The sequence below is a fragment of the Doryrhamphus excisus genome, chromosome 15, assembly GCF_030265055.1.
Source record: "Doryrhamphus excisus isolate RoL2022-K1 chromosome 15, RoL_Dexc_1.0, whole genome shotgun sequence".
Lineage (NCBI taxonomy): Eukaryota > Metazoa > Chordata > Actinopteri > Syngnathiformes > Syngnathidae > Doryrhamphus > Doryrhamphus excisus.
The window spans coordinates 18,676,959-18,699,900 of record NC_080480.1 but is presented as its reverse complement, the minus strand read 5'-3'; the positions used below and the strand labels follow the sequence as shown (position 1 = coordinate 18,699,900).

General features: G+C 55.9%; 2 protein-coding genes across 4 annotated transcripts; both read right to left on the bottom strand.

Annotated features, from left to right (window-relative positions):
• Positions 1-110: 110 nt before the first annotated feature.
• mvp (major vault protein) lies at positions 111-5,254 on the bottom strand. 2 transcript variants are annotated; one of them, XM_058049583.1, is made up of 18 exons: positions 5,101-5,254; positions 4,323-4,496; positions 4,064-4,259; positions 3,869-3,992; positions 3,675-3,806; positions 3,510-3,604; positions 3,196-3,432; positions 3,002-3,127; positions 2,768-2,815; positions 2,150-2,350; positions 1,851-2,086; positions 1,586-1,783; positions 1,379-1,523; positions 1,093-1,304; positions 905-1,021; positions 708-834; positions 445-633; positions 111-344 (listed from the first exon to the last, which is right to left on the bottom strand). In XM_058049583.1, exons 2-18 carry the CDS (start codon positions 4,487-4,489, stop codon positions 225-227), a joined length of 2,670 nt encoding a protein of 889 aa, XP_057905566.1. In that variant the 5' UTR covers positions 4,490-4,496; positions 5,101-5,254; the 3' UTR covers positions 111-224. The 2 variants fall into 2 exon arrangements, with proteins under 2 accessions (XP_057905566.1, XP_057905567.1); XM_058049584.1 differs by lacking the exon at positions 2,768-2,815 and having other exon boundaries at positions 5,101-5,253.
• Positions 5,255-5,370: 116 nt separating this feature from the next.
• Positions 5,371-19,226, bottom strand: LOC131103361 (caskin-2-like). 2 transcript variants are annotated; one of them, XM_058049567.1, is made up of 20 exons: positions 18,940-19,226; positions 18,196-18,395; positions 15,382-15,433; positions 14,262-14,359; positions 13,531-13,676; positions 13,348-13,443; positions 13,111-13,241; positions 12,880-12,988; positions 12,556-12,664; positions 12,361-12,455; positions 11,648-11,765; positions 11,371-11,538; positions 10,822-10,958; positions 10,696-10,753; positions 10,511-10,608; positions 10,322-10,432; positions 10,128-10,229; positions 8,343-8,481; positions 6,345-8,262; positions 5,371-6,268 (listed from the first exon to the last, which is right to left on the bottom strand). In XM_058049567.1, the coding sequence occupies exons 2-20, from the start codon at positions 18,287-18,289 to the stop codon at positions 6,175-6,177; spliced, it is 3,873 nt and encodes a 1,290-aa protein (XP_057905550.1). In that variant the 5' UTR covers positions 18,290-18,395; positions 18,940-19,226; the 3' UTR covers positions 5,371-6,174. The 2 variants fall into 2 exon arrangements, with proteins under 2 accessions (XP_057905550.1, XP_057905551.1); XM_058049568.1 differs by lacking the exon at positions 11,371-11,538 and having other exon boundaries at positions 5,372-6,268; positions 18,940-19,225.
• Between the last annotated feature and the right edge of the window lie 3,716 nt (positions 19,227-22,942).

The following is a 22,942-nucleotide window of genomic DNA, read 5'->3' as shown; positions in this document are numbered from 1 at the left end:
AGTTTGTGTGCAGACATGTTGGCAGGCGAAGGGAAGCAGTGGGCGGGGCTCTAGGGACCCACCATACTGTCCGGCCCCCTCTAGTGGACAAAGGGACACATTACAGCCACTCAGAGCTTAGTTGTTTTATTCCTTCAAGCAGACAGACGTGCACGTATACATACTATCGATATGATCTATATATCGGAATCTACGCGTGTGAATGGATACTACTTCCTGTGGCGTCACTGAACCGGTCCCGGCAGCATCCCCAGCAGGCCGTTGGCGGTGGTGAACAGGTTGATGGGCGACGCACCGTCCGTGATGAGGGTGGACTTCAGGCCAAGAGCCTGCAGCATCTTCACCTGCGGCACCAAACCAAGACATGACTCCCCGGCGACGGTGGCGGCGACGGTGGCGGTGACAACGGTGGCGGCGACAACGGCGACGGCTCGCCTTTCTTACCTGCAGCTCAGGTCCGGCTCTCGCCATCTCTTGCAGCGTGTCGCTGCCCAGGCTGGCCACCACCTGACTGAAGTGCTGACTCTCCATGTTGGTGAGACGCTCCTTCTTCTCCAGGTCCAGATGGTCCATCTCCTTCCTGTAGCTCAGCTCCTGCTCGCGAGCCTTCGCCAGACGCTGCAGCTCCGCCTCCTGCAGGCGCACGTTTGGAGCTTCTGAGCGTCAGCGAGCAACGTGCCGACAGGACGTCGGTAAACAGGACGTACCGCCTCAATGCGCTGAGCCTCCACCTTCAGTTTGGCCTCGTGGACCGCCGCCTCGCCGCGTATACGAGCCGCCTCGGCCCGGGACTGCGCTTCAGCCTTGGCAGCACCGGTGCTCTCCACAGCGGCGCTGAGAGAGGACGCACTCGCACCTTAGGACGGCGAGCTTAGAACGCAAGTGTCAGAAGTACGGAAGTCACCTGAGGGCCTCCAGCTCCAAAAGTTCCTTCCTGGCTCGCTCAGCTTCCGCCTGGTCCGTGATCTTCTGCCTCTCCAGCTTCCCTCGAGCTTCCTGCTCCAGGCGCTCGGCCTCGTGACTGCAGGAGGAACGCTTAGCTTAGCGTACGCAGCCAACTTAGCTTAGCTGAATGTCGGGGAGGCCGCCCACCGTGCCGCCGCCTCCTGGGAGTTGGTGGTGATCTCGATGGCCAGCTGGACGCTCTTCTGCAGGGCGTCGCGCGTCCTCTGGTCCACGGGCTCCACGGACTGGATGTCCACGCTGCTGATGACGAGTCGGTTCTGATGGAAGCGGAGACTGGGGCGCACCGCCAGCTTCTCATCGAAGCCGAACACGGCCGAGCAGATGATGCGGTTGGAGTTCTGGTTGGGACAACGCGGAGCGGCGTGTCGGGACACCGGAGCGGGACGCATTTGGGAAGAACGTGGAAACCCACCTTGTGGAAGTCGTCAAATTGCACAGAGGCCACGGCGCCTCGGACCCGTGATGCGATGGCTTTGCAGGCGTCGCCCACAAAGTCGGGCACCGAGAAGAGGGCGGCGGCATCGGTGTCGTCGGCCGGCGGCTTGATGTCAAAGTGCCTGAGGAGGACAGGAGGAGTCAGCGTGCGGCGCCATGCGGCGGCCATCTTGAATGGGCCTACCAGTTGTAGGAAAGCTGCAGCTGCAGGCGGGCGTGGTCGGCGGTCTCGATGGTGATGATGTCGGTGAAGAAGTCGGGGCCGAGCAGGAGGCACACGGCCTTGATGACGTTGCCCCGTTTGGGTCTGTCCCCGGACAGGGACAGAACCGTGAACTGCTCGTCGGGTCCCAGCATCACACGCTCCGGTCCAAAGACCACTCTGGGGGGGACAGCAGACGCCAGTCAGGGCCGACCCCCAAAACCCCCGCCCCCCCTCCACATCCCACCTGGCCTTCTTCTCCCGGTAGTCGTAGACCTGGACCGCCGCATTGTGGGGGACCCTGTAGGAGACCACCAGGGTCTTGTTCCTCGCCTGGACCTCGCTGGTCCTGGTACGGTCCGAGCGGTCCGCCAGGGGGTCACGGGTCGACGTCAGCAGAGCTTCCACGTTGGGAGGAAGTTCCTTCTGCCACAGATCCTCGTCCTGATTCAGCATGTATGTCTGCCCGATGACCGCGCGCACCTGCATCATGTCACGCTCGTGAGCCGGGGGGGGGCGGGGCGCCATGTGGCGTGACGGCGTTACCTTGCCCGTCTTCATGTCCCGCACGTAGATGCCCTCGTTCTCGTCCAGTGGGATGGCCTGGCGTCGCAGCATCACCTCCACCGTGGCGGGGGGGACATACTCGATGGGGCCTCGCAGCATCCAGCGGTCCCCGGGGCGGCGGACAACGGCGCTGCGATGCGGACGCTTGCTCCGCTCCTCGTCCTCGTCTTCCTCCTCGCGCTGGCAGAGAGAACGGGGGAGAGACGGGAGGAGGACGGAGACGAGGGTTAACGTGGCGATGCATTGTGGGGGCGAGGAGGGGGTCAGGGGAGGGGGGGAAGAGCACTAGCGGGAAAATAAAGCAGGAAGTAAGATGGTGAGTGGGAGGATCATGTGACATGTAGTCAGGGAAGAAGAAGAAGGAGAAGGAGAAGAAGAAGAAGAAGAAGGAGCGCGGATTAGTCTGGTGGGGGCGGTGAAATCACACCTCAGTCCCATTAAAGACCAAACAGGAAGTCATTCCCAGCAGGAAGACATTCCCAGCAGGAAGACATTCCCAGCAGGAAGTTATTCCCAACAGGAAGTCATTCCCAGTGAGGATTAAACAGGAAGTCATTCCCAGTGAGACTCAAACAGGAAGTGCCCACAGAGAAGTACCTGATCAGCACGTTTTCGTTTTTGAGGTAAGGCAACCAAGATGGCGTCCTACAAACACAACATTGCCACGTTTAGCCTGTTAGCCTAGCGTTAGCATCTCAGCCATGCCAGCTAAGAGACGTCTGTGACGTGTGACCCCGTCCCCGCACCCAAGGTCAGGAGGCGAGAGGTTCTCCCTGCATTTCCAAGCGGCCCCATGCGCATGGGCGGAGCCTGCGACGGCGTGCGTCTCACCTCCTGGGTGTCGGTGAACGCCTCCACGGCTCGCAGAAGCAGCCCTTCCTGCTCGGACAGCACGTAGACGTCCTGGATGCCGCGCTCCAGACGCTCGCCGGGCTGCAGGAAGAAGGAGCGCTCCCCCTGGCGATGCGATTAGCCACATGACGTAAGTTTGCGGTCAGGCCACAAGCCACGCCCCCTCTGCTCACCTTCACCACCCTCTTCTGGCCCAGCTGAGGTTTGCCGTCGGGTCCGACCGGGTCCAAGATGACGCAGTAATGGCGGCTGCTGAGCGTGGTCACGTCCACCACACCCACCACCTCCTCAGCCACCGAGGGGATGTGCGCCTCGTGGTCGCCGTTGGTCACCAACCACTCGTCCCCCGTACGCCGCTGGTGCCCCCACACATCCCTGAAGGGCCGCAGAGCGCGCACGTGCAGCGCTTTCTGTGGGGCAAAGGCCAGGCCAGGACAGCGTCAGAGACGCCGCCGCACGTCTCTCTCGGACACAGGAAGTCAGTCACCTTGTCCGTCAGGATGAAGGCGTTGACGATGTCGATGACTTCCTCGTGTGCGCCTGGCAGGTACGCCCCCACCTTACTGACCAGCCACTCCTCCCCTGGACGGGCACACGCAGAAGGTGGAGTCCAAAAGCAGGGACTGAACGAGCAAAAAGGGGCGTGTCTCACCTGTTACACGGCGCACGCCGCCGCGGTCGACGCCCTCCTTGCGAGCTCGCAGCCTGATGGCCTGGTTCTCCCGGATCACCGTGGCCTTGATGGTCTCCAGGACCACCACTTCCTTCCTGGGGATGTACGTCCCTGATGGCGAGGACGCGGCGTGAGCCGTGGGAAGAGGTTGCCGTGGCAACAAGCCAACTCACCGGGTCCCTCAAAGAGCCACTCGTCTCCGGCGACGCGGTCGTCTCCGCCCTCCTCTTGGAAGTCCAGCAGTGCCTGCAGACGCAGCGCCGTGTCGGGAAAGACGACCTGCAGCGGCGTCACGTCCTGAGGCGCAAAGACATCGCTTAGCTTCTTTGGTTGTGCGCCAACTGCCCCGCCCCCTTCCGGACGCAGACCTGCTGGATCTCTTCTCCGGGATGGAGAGGGAAAGGATCTCGGGACAGGCGGATCTCCAGGTCGGCATGCCGCAGCTTGGCCTGGCCCGCCTCGTCGAAGAGGACGCGGCCGTTGTCGTCGCACGCCACCGGGTTGGCCACCACGCAGTAGTGGCGCGGCGGCACCATGATCATCCGCACCGGCAGGAAGAGGACCCTGGGAGCCAAAGTCAGGCGGCGTCAGTGACGTGATGGCGGTGGGGGTCAAACGTGCGCTGACCTTTCATTGTCCTGGCGGATGAAGGTGAGCGGTCCGATCTCCACACGGGCGATGTTGGTGTTCTGGTCCAGCACGTGGATGTAGTGATGGGGCGGGATGCGGATGATGGACACTTCCCCTGCCGCCTCGGCCTCGGCCACACGACTTCCTGTCTTCTTGGACGCCATGGCGATGCTGAGGTGTGGAGACACCAAACGTGAATCTGCACGTTGCCACATCGCCACATTCCATCCGAGGCCAAAGTCTCGCCATCGCTCAGCGACACGCCCGACTCGGCGCCTTTTCTTCTCCGGCATGACTCATCAACTCCGACTGTCAGCTAATCACCCAATCAATCAGTGACCAGAAGAGAGGGTCACCTGATGGCTGACGGCCAATCACAGAGCAGGAGGTGGAAGACCGGAAGTGGCACACGGCGAAAGGGAGCCAAAATGACTTATACACGCGCGTGCGCTGACGTGCACACCCGCAAACCCGACGAGCACGTTTGTGCGCCCAACGTTACGGAAGTCATGGTTTGCGCTCTTCCTGGTTCTCCTTCAAAACAACACCGTAGATGTTTAGACTGGAGAAACGACCAGGAAGTGGAACGGCAAATAAGCTCTTTTGATGACGTCGCTACATCGTGTGTCGGTGTGACGCAGTAAAGCAGGAAGCAAACTCGCAGTAAAGTTGGCTTAGTTAGCCGCTTGGTTGCTAGTCTTAGTTGTTACTTCGCTAGTCGGCTTCTCGTCGCTAAGATGGAGAAAACAAGCCGAGTGAAAAGTTGTCTGCTTACCTGCTCGTCCTGTCAGCTGGACTGAGATTTCTCTTCCGACTTCTGACGACTTTTCAAGGAGGGAGTGGGCGGGGCCATGCACGAATCCCGGAAAACGGCACCGAGGGTCACGTGACTTCCCAGCCCCGACTGCGTCACCGTCGACCACGCGGCGAGGCTGCCAGGCTTGACAAAACAAACACACCCAGCGGGTGACGACTGGTGCCCCCTGCTGGTAGAAGCGCCTCACTGCACCTTCAGCACTCGCTTTTATTTGGAATGAAAGTTCCACGTAGCGAAAGGACACCAGGCGGAGGTCACGTGACCGGACACGGCTACATTTGTACAAAGACTTTGGTTGAATAAACGTGTGGAAAATAAACACGTACATACAATAATATATGGATATATATATATATATATATTTTATAAACATAATCGTGAGCTTCCCTTTTGAAAACACGAGTCGTTCAGCTTTTCCTCGCCATGACTATCCTTCCACTGTTGGACTGTAGGAGGCGCTGTGATGGATCACGTGAGTTAGCATGGTCCCTGAACATGCTAATGAACATGATAAATAGAAGATCAATAAACACATATTATACCCAATAAAACATCAGCCATGCTAACAAACATCATGCTAATTCATATTTTAAAAAGAGTCCAAATGGAAGTTAAAGGAAAGCTCTTGTGCAGTCAGACTGTGTGTATGTATGCACGCACGCGCACACACGCACACGTGCACACACACACGCACACGTGCACACACACACGCACACGCACCGGCGAGGACAGAATAGGTTAGAAATGTGGAGACGTGACGTGTCAGGTTATGATATTTGATATTAGGTATAAAATGTTCTTCCGTGGTCTTTGTTGATTCCAGTGTTTGAGGTTCTCAGTCGTGATGCATTCATGCGTCTCGCGAAGACACTTTGACTCCAATAAATACTTCAGTTTTTCCTTGTTGGCAGCGTTGGAACAGGAAGTGACACTTGAGCTCCCTCCCACAAAGACTGAGAAGGAAGAAGATGATCCGTGGACCGGGAATCCAAGTGCTGCTTTCACGGAGCTTTTATTGTGACGGGCCCGGACTCAGTCCAACATGGCGTCCAGCTGGTCAGCCAGGTCATCAAACATGTTCCCGATGTCGTCCAGGATGGTTCCTGCCGACTTGACGGTGTTGGCGCTGCAGAGCGTGAAAGACAACAAAGGGGTGAAAAAGACAAAAAAAAGACTTCCTGTCACCTGCCAGCACGTCTCACCCGTCACACTCGTCCATGATCAACTTCCTCTCCACGGCCTTGAGGGCCGCTTCCAGGGACGTGCTGGTCTCATCCAGCTTCTGCTGGACCTCTGTCCCACCCTGACCCCCCAGGGGCTGACCTTTGGTGGCTGACAGGGAGGGGCTTTGAGGGGTCGGCGAGGACGGCGAGGAGAAGGCCAGACTTTGGACCACACTGAAAGTCACAGCTGGAGGTCCGAGTCCATCTGCTGAAGATTGCAAGCGGAGCGCATTGCGGTGATCGTGATGGGAACGGTTGGAGGACTGGAACGACTGTTCCTCAGGTGCGCTGCCGTGCGCTGCCACCACACTGTGGCGGACAGGTTTTGGCGCAACCAGTGGCGGTTTCGGGGACGGCAGAGGTCTGACGGGGGACGCTTTGTCGGGACTACCCTCGCTCCTTCTCAAACAGACGTCCTCCTCTTGGTCGTGATTTCCACCGCAAGCCGACTCGGCCTCAGCCGGCCCGTCTCCGTCCTTGTCTTTGGGTTTGTGTCGACGCTTGACCGTGTCCGACTCCTTGAGGTTGAACTCGGGGACGTCCAGGGTCTTGGTGGAAGGTTTCTCCAGCGGCTCCAGGACGGCGTCGGCCCTGGGAGGTCCCGGAGCTTTGGGCCTCTGTTTGATGGTCAGGTTGCCCTCCTCAGCAAAGGGGATGCACTCGCTGGAACTATTGTGGGGGGACGACGACCCTTCAAGTCCGCAGCCTTTGGCCTCTTCTTCATCCGCATCAGACCTGACCTGGTCTGGGTCCACGTGGCGGCAGGACTGCACATGCAGGCTCTCGCTCTGCCCCCTCTGCCGCAGCCCTTGGGTGTCTTTGGACTCAAGGGGAAGTGGCCCCAGCAGGACAGGGTCAGGTTTGGGACCGGGGGGGATTTTGGCTTCTCGGTGTCCTTCCAGACAGGCCGTGATGCTCCTCACGCTCCCTGGACTGTCGGTGACCACGCCGCCAGACGATGTGGTGCTGCTGTCGCTCAGTTCGCCGCTGGTGCTGCTGCTCACCGAGCTCAGTCTCTTGGGGGGGGGCGGAGGAGGGCCTTTTTTCCGGGCTCGTACAGCGAAAGACTGACTGCGGCCCACGGTACCACCCTTCTCTGGACTGGACTGGATTCGGGCCGTGAGACTGCGAACGGGTTTTCGGATCAAGGTGGCGTACGAAGGCACGTTCCCAGAAGGAAGAGTCAACTCCTCGTCTTCCTCGTCGGGTTCTCCATCAGACAAAGCGTGACGGCTCAGGCTGTGGGCCCGTTTCTTGGCGGACACCAGAGTCTGGATGTGGTCCTCAGGTCTGGTCCTGGCATGGAGGTCTGTGGATCCACAGTGAGAGTGCAGGTAACTGAAGCCCTTCAACACCGGTGAGCCGCCAGGGGACGAGCCGTGAGAGCGGGACAGTTTGGGTTTGGCCGGGACGGCGGGGTACTTGAACACGGTGGCCGTTCCCAGAGGGACCTGCTTGTGGAGGGGCCTCTGGTCCCAGCCCTCGGGGAGGTTCCTGATGCTGATGTCCAGGCTCTCCTGGGACCAGCTGTGGAGTGTGACCGAGGCAGTGGGCCGTTCCTGGGAGCGCCCGGATCCTCTGGATCGGGTGTCAATACTGTCTTGGCTCTGGGACAAGCCCGCGGTGTCGTTGAAGACCAGGGCGTCTTCACAGTCCGCATAGTGGCTTGACATGGCCGACTGCAGCTCGGCGCTCAGCTCGCTGTCCTGGAAGGTCAGCATCTTGGGGGTGTGAGGGGACGCGCATTCCCCGCTGGTGTCCGGCGGCTCAATGGCGACCAGATGGAGCGCTCCGGGGGCTTTGCGTCGCAACGTTCCTCGGCCGGACGGGACCTGAGCCACGGCCCTGTGGATGTCACACAGCTTCTTCACCGCCAGCATCAGCTTCTTCTGGTGGCCTGCGGGACGATCAAGGGAACAATCAAGGGAAGGACGCTCGGGAGACGCGCAGACGCCCCAAGGGGGGGCATCTCCTCACCCAGCTTGGTGATGCCAATCTCCTGCAGGTCCTCCCACGTCAGATCTTTGACGATGCTGATGCTGTCGTAGCCGTTTTCCGACAGCCTTTTTAGGTACTGAGGAAGCCCGATGGCGCTCAGCCACTCGCCCAGCTCCACCTGAAAGACAGCAGCCGGCTGAGTCAGCACACCCGACACCCCCCGACACGCCCGACACGCATGAGGTCACATGAGATGACACGAGGTGACATGAGGTGACATGAGATGGCATGAGGTTGCTTGGGATGACATGAGGTGACATGGGATGACATGAGGTCACATGAGGTTGCTTGGGATGACATGAGGTGACATGAGATGACAACATGAGGTGACATGAGGTGACATGAGATGACATGAGGTGACATGAGTTGACATGAGGTGACATGAGGTCACATGAGATGACATGAGATGACATGAGGTGACATGAGATGACATGAGTTGACATGAGGTGACATGAGGTGACATGAGATGACATGAGTTGACATGAGGTGACATGAGGTGACATGAGATGACAACATGAGGTGACATGAGGTGACATGAGATGACATGAGGTGACATGAGTTGACATGAGGTGACATGAGGTCACATGAGATGACATGAGATGACATGAGGTGACATGAGATGACATGAGTTGACATGAGGTGACATGAGATGACATGAGTTGACATGAGGTGACATGAGGTGACATGAGGTGACATGAGGTGGCATGAGATGACATGAGGTTGCTTGGGATGACATGAGGTGACATGAGATGACAACATGAGGTGACATGAGATGACATGAGGTGACATGAGGTGACATGAGGTCACATGAGATGACATGAGATGACATGAGGTGACATGAGTTGACATGAGGTGACATGAGGTCACATGAGGTGGCATGAGATGACATGAGGTTGCTTGGGATGACATGAGGTGACATGAGATGACAACATGAGGTGACATGAGTTGACATGATTTGACATGAGATGACATGAGGTGACATGAGGTGACATGAGGTCACATGAGGTGACATGAGATGACGACATGAGGTCACATGAGATGACATGAGATGACATGAGGTGACATGAGGTGGCATGAGATGACATGAGGTTGCTTGGGATGACATGAGGTTGCTTGGGATGACAACATGAGGTGACATGAGTTGACATGATTTGACATGAGATGACATGAGGTGACATGAGGTGACATGAGGTCACATGAGGTGACATGAGATGACGACATGAGGTCACATGAGATGACATGAGATGACATGAGGTGACATGAGGTGACATGGGATGACATGGGATGACATGAGGTCACATGAGGTTGCTTGGGATGACATGAGGTGACATGAGATGACAACATGAGGTGACATGAGGTGACATGAGATGACATGAGGTGACATGAGTTGACATGAGGTGACATGAGGTCACATGAAATGACATGAGATGACATGAGGTGACATGAGTTGACATGAGGTGACATGAGGTGACATGAGGTGGCATGAGATGACATGAGGTTGCTTGGGATGACATGAGGTGACATGAGATGACAACATGAGGTGACATGAGATGACAACATGAGGTGACATGAGATGACAACATGAGGTGACATGAAGTGACACAAGAACCAGTTGAGACAGGAAGTCATGAAGCAATGTGATAACGCGAGAAGTCACAAGGTAACATCAGAAGTGAAGCGACAGGAAGTGACATGAGATACAAGGTGACGTGAGACAGGACGTAATGAGATCAGACTGTGCCCCCCCCCAAAGACACTTCTTACCGGGATATATTCCGGCAGCCACTCAGGAATGTTGAGCTTGTTGATCTCCATGGAGATTTTCTTGCGATGTCCAGGTTTGGTCACGCCGATGGCCGTCAGGTCCTGGACACAAAGGCGACTTGACATGCTGCACTTCCTGCCGCGCCGACCATGAACGCTACGCCACACGTGGAGCTCTGATGGTGTTTGCTAACCTCAGGCGTCATCCTGCTGATGGTGGGAACATCGTAGCCGGCACTGATGAAGTTCCCGGTGTACTGCTCCAACTGGAACTCTCTCAGCCACTGGAAGATGGCCTCGGCATCCTGACGGACATGTCTGATGTTTGACGTGGGGATGAAGAGCAGGTGTGGGCGTGTCAGCAGCAGCAGGCGTGAACTTACCTTTCCGTCCAGCAGCTGCTGAGGGCGAACAAACTGCTGGCTGAAGGTCTGCTCTGCCGGTTGTTGCACCGTCACCGTGGGCCTGCGGGGCGCCACACCTGCACAGGGGTCACACGCCTCAACACCTGGACCGTTCCACATTGGAGCTCATTCGTCTTCGGGACGCGGTTGCCGTGGAAACGTACCTGCAGCAAGAAGGTGCTGCTTGTCTGAGCGTCCACACTCACCAGCAGATGGCGCCGTCTGAGGAGACACAGGAAGCTAACACACTCGGGACAGGCGCTGGGAGACATCACGTGACCACAGTCTACCTTGCTGCTGTTGTCATGGTGACCTGCGGGGGGTTGGACCCCGTTGGGAACGCTGTTGCTCTCCGTGCTCTGTCCGCTTCCCGCGCTCCGAGTGCTGCCCACGCTCCCGGTGCTCCCGACACTGTTCCTGTCTCCCGCTGACACAGGAACAAAGCAAAGTTTGGCACGGAACTCCGACATCAGCGAGACACGGCGGTCAACGGTCTGACGGGGGCGGGGCGGGGCGCGGGGGGGCGTGTCTAGGATCGTTGGGGAAAGCTGGAAATAAAACATCAACCAACCAAAGTCTAAAACGTCATCCTCATCGTCATTAGTCTGATGGTTTTGAACCCGTGGTCGCCCCACCGTGACACGCGACCCTGAGCACCCGCACGTCCCGGCAGACACACCTAGCAGATGGCGGAGTTCTATCGGGGGGCGTGGCCAATGAGCTGGCCAATGAGGTTACACGACGGCAGAGCGTGAGAGACAATGTGCCGTTTGATTGGTTAATTGTGTCTGATGATGTCATCGGAGAGTGACGGGTGGCGTGATGGCGGGCGGGCATACCTGCAGCCAGGCCGTTGCAGAGCGGAGGAACCACGTGGGTGGGGGGGGCATACAGCGTGAAGGAGTCGTCGGTCTGAGGGGCGGAGCTGAGGTTGGTGGACAGGGGGCCTCGGGACAGCAGCTGTTGGCGCTGAGCGGGCAAAGAGGCGTGGCGGGACAAGGTGCCCCCTACAGGGCGACATGTGGAGGTGCGGGGGGGTTGTCAAGGGGTGCAGGACGTCGGGAGAGGGATGACCCGGAAGCATGCGGGTTAGTCGAGGAGGCGGGGTCAACTCACCGCCACGCCGGCTGATGACCTCCACGATGGAGGGCGGGAAGAAGCCCACGCGGTCCGTCCCCCTCTGGCTGTCGTGGATGTGGCCTTTCCAGCGACCGTCCACGTGCTGCTCCAACACCTGCGGTGAGGACATCCGTCAACACCACGCTACCATGGCGACCACTTTGCCACCGCTCTAGCGTCGCACTGGAATCTCCACCGGTGCCAGGGGGCGGAGTCTGGCAACCGGGGTGGGTTTCTACATCCATTCATCGCACCCAGTGGGTCCCCAAAGTCTTACAGCCCCGTACCCCCTCACAGGAAAAGCACCACAGCAGTGCACCGCTTGTCGGGTATGACGTGTCCGTGATCTGCCTGGAGTGTGGTCCCATGGTTCCCATGGTGGCCCAACTCTACAAGAACCACTACCCCCTTAATCGTATCTAAACACAAGCACCAATAAAGCCTCATTTTGGGGTGCCAGGTTGTCCCCGCTGGGGCCGCGTGGGGATGAATTGGAACCCCGATAGAAATGACACTCTTATCCATCATTCACGCTGATTGTTGATATGATGCCTTCAGGCGCACTCGGCATTTTGAGTGTTGGCAATTGCTTTTCATTGGGATCCCCATGCCCCCCCCATGGCCATTGACGTACCCCAGCTTGGGAACCAATCAGAGTTAAGCATACTAATCCCGAGTCAAAGGTCATCATGGCGGACGAGCGGCCCCACCGTGATCACGTCCCCGGCCCGGATGTTGAGGGCGGTGGGATCGTGAAGGTTCCAGAAGTCCTTCAAGGCTCGGACCTGCAGAACACCTGTGGCGTCTGTGGAGGAGCACAAGGCGTCAGTCACAGGTCAAAGGTCAAAGGAGGCAGGATGGGCTCATGAGGAACCCTGGAGGCCAGCAGAGACATGGTGGTCCACCTCTGAGCAGCTGTTTGATGTCTCTGCTGGCGTGGGACGTCGTGAACTGGTTGACGATGTCCAGTGCCGTCTGGTTGTACGTGTTTCTGATGTTCACGTCCACGCCAGCCTGCGCGCACGCACGCACACACACACACGTGCGCACACACACGTGCGCACACACACACACACACGCACACACACACACACACACGCACACACGCACACACACACACACACACACACACACGCTTTAAAGAGCGGGTCATGCAGTTAGCCACAAAGCAGCTAGCGCTAGCCACTTGGCGCAGCCATGCTAGTCGGCAGCTGATGGCGAGGACTCACGTCCAGGAGGAGCCGCACCACCTCGGTTTTGCCGTAGAGCGAAGCCTCGTGGAGGGCGGTGCCAGACTTGGTGGTGGTGTTGATGTCGATGCCCGCCTTCAGCAGCAGCCTGCAGGAAACACGGCGACGCCTCAACATGTACGCCTACATCTCAATGTCCTGCCTGGGACTTCCTGTTCCCGTCCCACGCCATCCGATGGGAAAGCAGCGATGCGGTGTGAGTGCTCTTACACGATGATGTCTTTGTGTCCATTGCGAGCGGCCAGGTGCAGCGGCGTGGTGAAGGCGGAGTCCGTGGTCTCCTTCCTCTCCCCTTCCAGCAACGCCACCACCATGTTACTACTCAGCAGCAGCTGGGCCACCTGCGGGGGCCATGGGGGGTGGGGGGTGGGTGAGCGGCTCTCTCTCACATACGCACGCACACGTGCACACGCACACGCGCACACACACACACACACACACACGGACCGTGACTCGTCCAAACTCGCAGGCCAGGTCCAGGGGGGTCTTCTTGGCCTTGTTGACCAGGCAGGGGTTGGACTGGTGCTGCAGGAGCATCTCGGACTGAGAGAGGAAGGGTTTGAGGGTTTGAGGGTTTGAGTCTGGAGGCCATGATGAGCGGCGTGATGAAGGTGAAGATGAGGGTCTCACCACTTGGTAGTGTCCGTACTGGGCGGCCAGGTGCAGAGGGATGTGTCCGTCCAGGGAGACTCCATTGACGGATGCTCCCGAACGCAGCAGCATCAGGACCGACTCGGCCTTGCCCTGCCACGCCGCGTAATGGAGGGGCCGCATGCCTGCACACGCCGACGGCGATGATGACGGCGGCGATGGCGAGGATGAGAATGATGAGAATGATGAGAATGATGAGAAGGATGAGAATGATGAGAATGATGAGAAGGATGAGAATGATGAGAAGGATGAGAAGGATGAGAATGATGAGAAGGATGAGAAGGATGAGAAGGATGAGAAGGATGAGAAGGATGAGAATGACGAGAAGGACGAGAAGGACGAGAAGGATGAGAAGGATGAGAATGATGAGAAGGATGAGAAGGATGAGAAGGATGAGAAGGATGAGAAAGATGAGAAGGATGAGAAGGATGAGAATGATGAGAAGGATGAGAAGGATGAGAAGGATGAGAATGATGAGAAGGATGAGAAGGATGAGAAGGATGAGAAAGATGAGAAGGATGAGAAGGATGAGAATGATGAGAATGATGAGAAGGATGAGAAAGATGAGAAGGATGAGAAGGATGAGAATGATGAGAAGGATGAGAAGGATGAGAAGGATGAGAATGATGAGAAGGATGAGAAGGATGAGAAGGATGAGAAGGATGAGAATGATGAGAAGGATGAGAAGGATGAGAAGGATGAGGTCTTACCGTTGCTGTCCTTTACGTCCACCGACGCCTGCGCCTCCAGCAGCGCCACCAGCAGCTCGGCCGTTCCTGTCAGGGCGGCGTGATGGAGTGCGGAGAACCTGCGGGGGTCAAAGGTTACACACACGTCACATGACAACACAGTGATGTGTATGTATGTATGTAGTATGTGTATACGTGTATGTATGTAGTATGTGTATACCTGTATGTATGTAGTATATGTATACGTGTATGTATGTATGTAGTATATGTATACGTGTATGTATGTATGTAGTATATGTATACGTGTATGTATGTAGTATGTGTATACGTGTATGTATGTAGTATGTGTATATGTGTATGTATGTAGTATATGTATACGTGTATGTACGTATGTAGTATGTGTACATATACGTATGTATTCCAAAATGAGGTGGATGCCAAGAGGGAGGAAGTTAGCCAAGTCAGCCAAGAAGAAGAGTAAAGTGTGCATGTGATTCCAAGGAGGTCATGTGACATCAGAACAAAAGGCAGAGGAGTTTCCTCCCCTCGCCGTGTTGCGTAACACCAGCATTCATGTGGTCACGGAGCCCGGGGCGGGAACGCCAGTAATGGACCATCACTGTCGCTCACAAAGACACACACACACACACACACACACATATATACACACACACACACACACACACACACACACACACAATGATGTGTGCAAATGTCGCCTGAAGCACAAAAGCAAACAACCGACACACTTTGCTCAGGCCCCACCCCTCACTGATAATAAGTCCCGCCCCTACAGGTCACAGGCATATGATTGACATATGACCGATGTAGAGATGTACAGTTGTTCATGTTAGGTCGACCCGACAGTGGGAGTGTCTATATCTGCCCTGGGATTGGCTGGACCCCGCCTCTCGCCCAAAGGCAGCCGGGATAGGCTCCAGCATTCCCGGACCCCCAGCGAGGATGAGTGGCACAGAAAGAGGAAGGCAGATAGAACAGGAAGTAGAATGCAGTCCGTGCAGTAGAAGGATGTGTTTGGGGGAGGGTCTGGGGGCAGCAAAAGTAGGATGTACTTGACAACAAATCAAGCGTACCTTGTTGCCCGTTGACCTCTGACCTTTGAGGTGAGCTCAGGACTTACCCGTCTGAGTCCTGGTAGTTGATGTTGAGTCTCTTTGTGGACCCCAACAGCTCTGAAAGAACAGAGAAGGTCCAATCATCACAAGCTGGTGGAGAAGCACCGCCCCCACCTGCCGCTCCACACGGGATTGGTCGATCTCAGCCAGCCCTTCACGTGTGAGCAGTCGGATGCGGGCCCCTAAGCCCCGCCCCTCTCATCTGAGAGAAGGAGCAGGAAAACAAGACGTCCTCCCTGCGGGAACGCTGCTGCTTTGATGGTGACCTGGATTTCCCGACCAGCCCCAATAATGATGCAACAAAGATCCTTTGTGAGCACGATGCTCCACTCTGCCTCTGCCACAGTCAATATGAACATGCTAATCATTCTCATCAAGCTTTTATTGTCCGGCAAAGCCCCGTCCTGCCGTGTGCCCGCCGTGCTCCCATTGGGCAGCAAACACGAACCTTCAAAATAAAAGCACAAGGCCCGAGGTCTCACTGGGCCTCTTCTAGCAAGACAAAGTGAAGGAGCCGCAACGTGCACACGTTATTTTTAAGCTTGTTTACGGAGAAGAAAACACTGCCGCAAGAATGCGGCCATGGCTGGCTTCAAACTACCAACTACCATTCCAGTCTTATCCCAACCGCGGTCCAGCCCTGGCAGCCGTCTTCACACTCGCAACCACGACGACAATGAACCAGCTGTCCTCGCTGGAGTGTGTTTGAGCTGGAGTCCATCCCAGCTGGAGTCCATCCCAGCTGGAGCCTATCCCAACTGGAGTCTATCCCAGCTGGAGCCTATCCCAACTGGAGCCTACCCCAACTGGAGTCTATCCCAGCTGGAGCCTATCCCAGGTGGAGCCTATCCCAGCTGGAATATGTCTGAGCTGGGGCCTATCCCAGCTGGGGCCTATCCCAGCTGGAATATGTCTGAGCTGGGGCCTATCCCAGCTGGAATATGTCTGAGCTGGGGTCTATCCCAGCTGGGGCCTATCCCAGCTGGGGTCTATCCCAGCTGGGGCCTATCCCAGCTGGAGCCCATCCTAGCCGGAGCATGTCCAAGCTGGGGCCTACGCCAGCCGGAGCCTACCCCAAATCAGACGTTTGCAAAGCAGCCATGCTAACTGCTAGCGCCTCCATGCTGCAGCGATGGCAGGATGTTGACGAAGGATCATGTGACTTGAAAGGAAGTCATGTGACACGAGTAACCTGGCCGTGACCCTTCAGAAACCTCCAGACAAACACTTCCTCTCCTGACATGTTAGCGGCGGGGATCCAAGGGGGCGGAGCCGAGCCTGTCGTGTGTCGTGTGAGACGTTGACCAAGCTGGCTGGAGTCCTTCAGTCAACATGGCTGACGTGGACGCGCCACGGAAGCCATGGTGGGGAATGTGGCACGTGCGTGTGCATGTTTGATGGCAGCCGTCTGCGACCACGTGACCTCACGTGTCCTCCAGACTTTCATGGCCGCTGCTTTGGTGTCTCTGAGCTGTCAGAGTGAGACATCCTCTCAAGTTGCATCGGAGGATCTCTGCAGCAACGGCAAGAGAAGGATGGAAGGTGTCGCACGCAGGAAGTCATGTGACCAGCACATCAAAAGACTTGAAAGTGACACGAGAGAAAAGCGGCGCTGTGGATGACGTAACCTTGGGCACGCGGCCGTCCGCCCGGGGGTGGGAAGGGACGTGGGGGCGCGCCTTTTGGAGCCAAGCCAGATCCCGGACTGGCGGCCCCTAGGAGCCTGGGGGGCCGGGCGGGCTCCCCACACAGAGGAGCTTTGTGTTCCACCTCAGCACCCTGACGGAACATTGGGCAAAACAAACAACACGAAGAATGTCAGACACGCGCTGACACGTCCCCTCCAGGCGGGGGGCAGGACGTGCTAGCATGCTAACACGCCAGCATGAGCGCAGGGTGCCGGGGGGATACCAAACGCTGACACGTCTCCCGCTGTTCCAACCGCACCGTGCGAGTGGAGCACCTCAACTCTTAGAAACCTTAAAACCGTGTGATGACATCATCAGGCTTGGGGAGGCAAACTCAAGTGAGGCACCCCCCCATGCCCCCCCCCAGCAGCCTCTGAGGTTAATTCCTTAATCCTGGCAGGAGACCATCTGTGTGGCCCGCCCCGCCCCGCCCACACGGGGGGCAGGATGCCATGGAGACAAGCAAGCAGAAAGATGGCCCCACAGGACCGCTACCTATCTGTGGTGGGTGTTGCATAACTTGCAAAAGGTGAAAAGCTCAAGAAATATTCGTAGAAATACCAAACAAACGTTCTTCCATCGCTGCTATAAAGCCAAGATGGAGTCGCCTTCAGATGGCCAAGTCCCTGCTAGATTCATGACCAGTATGAAGGAGGGTGCGAATCCCTCCTGCTACGTCGTCTTCTTCTCTGGCAGAGAAGGTGGTGCAACGGTAAATGGTCTTTCACTACTGATGACGCAGCATCAGGAGCACCTGGGGTTCAGCATCTCGCCCAAGGATACTTCCAAGGATACTTCCAAGGATACTTCCAAGGATACTTCCAAGGATACTTCCAAGGATACTTCCCCACGACCACGGCGGGACGGAGGATGGAACCAACAACCTTTGGGTTAGGAAACGACCACTCTACCAGCTCAACTCATGAGCGAGGAGGAACAATCTATTGGTGGCAGAACGCTAGCAAGGCCGCTAGCGAGGCCGCTAGCAAGGCCGCTAGCAAGGCTGCTAGCATGGCCGCTAGCAGGGCCGCTAGCAAGGCCGCTAGCAAGGCCGCTAACAAGGACGCTAGCAATGACGCTAGCAATGACGCTAGCAATGACGCTAGCAATGACGCTAGCAAGGGCACTCACTGGTCCTGCCGCTCCTCAGCTTGGACAGGATCTTCTGAGCGGACGGCAGGTCTCCGGTCTTCACCGCTTGCAGGAGGTCCTGCTCCTTCCCCATCCCGGTCCCGGTCGGCGAGCCGCCACGGAAAAGAACGCACGACGCGGCTCAGCGCGTCATGCCCGGCGGCCACGCCCCCCCGCTGTCCTGGTTTGGGTGGGGTCACCTGGAGGGGGAAGAGAAAGGTCAGAGGTCAGAGGTGAGACGTTGGCGCGGCGCTCAGGAGGTCACACGCAGCCAACCGGTGCCGGTGCCGGTGGCGCCTGGCTGGGCCCATCAGCCGTGGCGTCCTTCACGGTTCCGATGGACCAGCAGGAAGTTGTTCTTCCGGCTGGCCGTGTTACGTAAGGCGGGCCGAGCGGGGCTGTCAGTTCCATCAGCAGCCATCACGTCTGCCGTCGGCCCACTTTTGGCCCGCGTTTGGCCCACTTTGCTGCCCGTCCTGGGGGCTGCGTGGCTCGGGAGGTTTTCCAAAGTACTCGCACGTTCTCCCTCAACAGGTCCGGCTCGGACCTGCAGGTTCCTGTTCGGGGTTTTTCGTCTTCGGGTTATTTAGTAAAGCTAATTTCCTGCACATTCCACGGGGGGAGGGGGGAGGGGGTGTGGGACAGAACCGAACGTGTCACGACGGGCACGTCAACAGTTTGGACCTTTTCAGCTCCCGACAAAATGTAACTTTTCCTTTGTGGAGGCGGAGAGAAACTTCTTACCTTCCCTCAAATGGCTTCCAGCTCCTCGCACGAGCCTGGCGACATTCCCGCCGTGGAATCTTCCTCAAAAGTCGCAATCCTTCGCCTGCCTTCTCCCGCTAACGGTTGTTAGCTTCCTCTTTGGTCGCGCCGCCGAATAAATGTGGACTTTGTTCGCGTTTCGGAACTTTTTTTCGGGCTCTGCGACACTTCTCGCCTTCCTTTCGTTCCTTCCCTTCCTTCCTTCCTTCCTTCCCTCCGCCGCGTCCCGATGCCAGACAGCCGTGAAGCGAGACAGGATGCCAAAGACCGCATCCGGCCGGGACTTTCAAAATAAACCGGAAACCGGCTTGTTGCGCCTCGGCCAAACTCAAAGGTCTGAAACATGAGAAGACATTTCTTGATTAGCAGGCCGACTGGGAAATGAAGCATCAACACCAAGGGAACCTGAACATGGAACCGTGGCACGCCTTGCTAACGGCTAACACAACTACTGTGGGAACTACTGTGTCTGTGCTATGACCAATCAACCAACCAATCAATCAATCAATCAATCAATCAATCAATCAATCAGAAAGAAGAACCATTTATTGAATGATGACATCATCATGAGTCATAATAATAAACATGATAAACAGGCGGGGGTGGAGTGGAGAGGCGTGGCCTGCGGCAGGGGCGGGGTCACCAGCTGAAACAGCGGCGGTGCTTGAGCAGCGACGACTTGAGAAGGCCCAGCAGATCTCGCCGTAGCGCCGACCAGCCGCAGATGGCGCTGTCCTGCATGGAGACGGAGACCCGCCCCCTCAGCTCAGATTGGCTGGCACTTCAGTTCCCGTGGTTGTGGACCTTACCTGTTGGCGGACGAGGGCGCTCACGTTCCTGAAGTAGGACGACAGAGCAGAGTCGCCCAGGGCGGCCATCTAGAAGACACATGGTGTCAATCAACAAAGCCACCAATCAGAGGACACGGTTCTGCTACTCACACAGCTGCCCTCCACCAGGAGGCGGTTCTGGAGGTTCTGGAAGATGTCCAGCTTCTGCCGGTTCCACGGGACTCGGCCTTGTCCCTCACCTATGTCATTGTCCTCCATGACTTGCTCCGCCCCCCGCAGGGACTCGTAAAGCGTCCGCAACGCACGGCCACACTGCAAAGAACAAACCAGACGTGATCACCCTGCGGCACCGGGGGCCAGGGGCCAGGGGCCGGGGGCCGAGCTCACCTTGGTGCTGTTGGATGTCCGGTTGGAGAGGGCGGCATGTGGGAAGGACACGTGGGCGTTGTACGGTAAGCAGTGGACAGGAAAGGGCGCCCCCTATGGGCCACCACAGATGCTGTTCTAGAAGTGTAGCGGGGAAAGGTCAAAGTTCAAGTCCTACCAGGTCTGACAGCAGGCGGCAGGCCTCCAGGACCACGTGACCCGGGGGACGGCAGGCTGGTGCGGTGACGGCGAGCAGCCTGAGACCACCGAGCTGAAGGACCATGACGGCCAGCCAAAGTGCCATGCTGGTCATCCACATGCTTCTGGTTCTGGTTCTGGTTCCTGCTCTGGTCTGCTTGGTCTACCTGTGGGACAAAGATCCAAACCTCAGCGGGGTCTAGACCAGTTCTAGTTTCACCTTGCCAAAATAAGACGTCAGCTAGCCTGAGCTAAACGATGGGGGGCCGATCACCAAGCCCTGAGGGACCCCGCAGGTCCCGTCCGTCCTCTTTCCGTCATGACGTCGTGACGGAGGCCGGCAGCAGAGGCCGTGTGACGGGGCTTACGGTTAGAGATGTGGTTTGGGCTGACTCGGAAGACGGAAATATTTGCCGTCCTCACGCGTCTGCTCTTCATCTTCATCATCTTCCTCTCACCATAACTTTCACAATTCACGAAAAGATGGACTTTGTGAGTCATATTATTATTATTAGTATTATCATCATTGTTATTAATAGTATCACTATCATCATCATTATTATTATCATTCTTGTTATTATTCCGATGTCATTTCTACATGTTTTAGTAATCTATTGATTTCATATTTCATCAATTGCATCTATTGACATTTTCAAACTAGTAGCAAATATCATAGCATAGCATCAAATATAATAGCATAGCATCAAATATACGTAATAGCATAGCATAGCATCAAATATAATAGCATAGCATAGCATAGCATCAAATATAATAGCATAGCATAGCATAGCATCAAATATAATATAATAGCTTAGTATCAAATATAATAGCATAGCATAGCATCAAATATAATATAATAGCTTAGTATCAAATATAATAGCATAGCATAGCATCAAATATAATAGCATAGCATAGCATAGCATCAAATATAATAGCATAGCATAGCATAGCATCAAATATAATATAATAGCTTAGTATCAAATATAATAGCATAGCATAGCATCAAATATAATATAATAGCTTAGTATCAAATATAATAGCATAGCATAGCATCAAATATAATATAATAGCTTAGTATGAAACATAATAGCAACTCATGATTATGAAATCATTGGCACGCCTTCGAGGCATCTTCTACCTTGGGATGGGTCTGAAGGCTCTGCAGGTCTTGGAGGTCGGAAATTTTCTGGAGGGTCTGATGGAGGTTCAGGTGGAGGCTCTGATGGAGGTTCTGGTTGAGGGTCTGATGGAGGTTTCGGTGGAGGTTCTGATGAAGGTTCTGGTTGAGGGTCTGATGAAGGTTCTGGTTGAGGGTCTGATGGAGGTTCTGGTGAAGGTTCAAATGAAGGTTTTGATGGAGGTTCAGGTGTAGATTCTGCTGGAGGTTCTGGTTGAGGGTCTGATGGAGGTTCAGGTGTAGCTTGTGCTGGAGGTTCTGGTGGAGGTTCTGGTGAAGGTTCTGGTGAAGGTTCTGCAGGCGTTCCTGCGTGAGGCTGTGCTGGCTGTGCTGGCTGTGCGGTGTGGCGTCTGTGACGGTGCCGTCCATTTAAGCAGGAAGGAGCTGAGGCGTATGAAAGTGGGAAATTTCCATGTTGGTTTTTGTTCTTAGATGGAAGAAATGAAAGGTTGGTGATGATGAAATAAAAAGTTGTATTTCCTGGTAAATGAAGAAGCTTGGTGAGAGTAGAAAGTAGTCGTCGTGTACGATATGAGGACACGTGTGTGATGAGAGAAGGTCCATCATGGACTATGGAGTCAATCAGCATCATATGCTGGATACGGGATGTGGATACTTTGGAAGGTGGTGGCTCTCCATAGCTACATCCATGTTCCAGACGTTCTCCAGGCAGACTTGGTCTTCTTGGGGCGTGGGGCTGTGCCGGGAGTACGGCGTGTGTTGGCCATGTGGATGATGGTGCTGATACTGGTTCCTCCGAGACCCCGACCTCAGCATCAGTAGATCCCTACTATCCCGCCATAGGCATCTTGGATGGGACGGCTCCAGGCTCTCAGGTGGCCCGGTCCGGCGTGGGGAGGGTAGCAGCTTTGTAGACCACAGTCTTGGAAGCCTGGCTTCTGGTGGATGAGTAGGTCGGAGGTGAGAAGGTGCTCCGTGTTTTGACATGATGAGGAGGATGAGCTTTGCTTGAAGCTCCTGCCTGCGTAGGAAAGAATCATGACAAGAACTAGAAGAAAGGACACGGCATCGGAAGAGGAGGTAAGAGTAGAAGATGTACGGCTGTGAAGCGTTGCTGGATGAAAGCATGAGGTCATGACCCCTGCTCACCTAACCGACATCTACGACTACTTCCACATAAATGTACTCTTACTGCAGTATCATGACTAGATAGTACCTGTATGAATAAGACCGGCACGGGCAGGAAGATGGAGGAGGACTGAAGAAGTACCATGGAAACCAGGAAGGAACTTCCACGCTTTCATTTGACGCTCAGCACTTTTTTCACCTTGACTCACTACCTTCACGACACTCACACAGGAAGTTACATTTACACTGAAAAGAAACACAACCTGGCAACCAACGCACACACACAAGATGGATACGTAGATGCACGCTATGTAGATACATACGGTGTGGAGATACACGCTGGATAGATACACATCTACCC

Bases quoted from the DNA above. Each gene is read 5' to 3' on its own strand.
- mvp (XM_058049583.1), bottom strand. From the start codon at position 4,489: ATGGCGTCCAAGAAGACAGGAAGTCGTGTGGCCGAGGCCGAGGCGGCA. The intron at 2,351-2,767 runs GTACTTCTCTGT...TCTCTCTGCCAG, and splicing joins AACGAAAACGTGCTGATCAG to CGCGAGGAGGAAGACGAGGA. The intron at 2,087-2,149 runs GTAACGCCGTCA...GACATGATGCAG, and splicing joins GGGACATGAAGACGGGCAAG to GTGCGCGCGGTCATCGGGCA.
- LOC131103361 (XM_058049567.1), bottom strand. From the start codon at position 18,289: ATGGGGAAGGAGCAGGACCTCCTGCAAGCGGTGAAGACCGGAGACCTG. The intron at 8,263-8,342 runs GTGAGGAGATGC...ATCGTCCCGCAG, and splicing joins GATTGGCATCACCAAGCTGG to GCCACCAGAAGAAGCTGATG. The intron at 6,269-6,344 runs GTGAGACGTGCT...CACGCTCTGCAG, and splicing joins ATCATGGACGAGTGTGACGG to CGCCAACACCGTCAAGTCGG.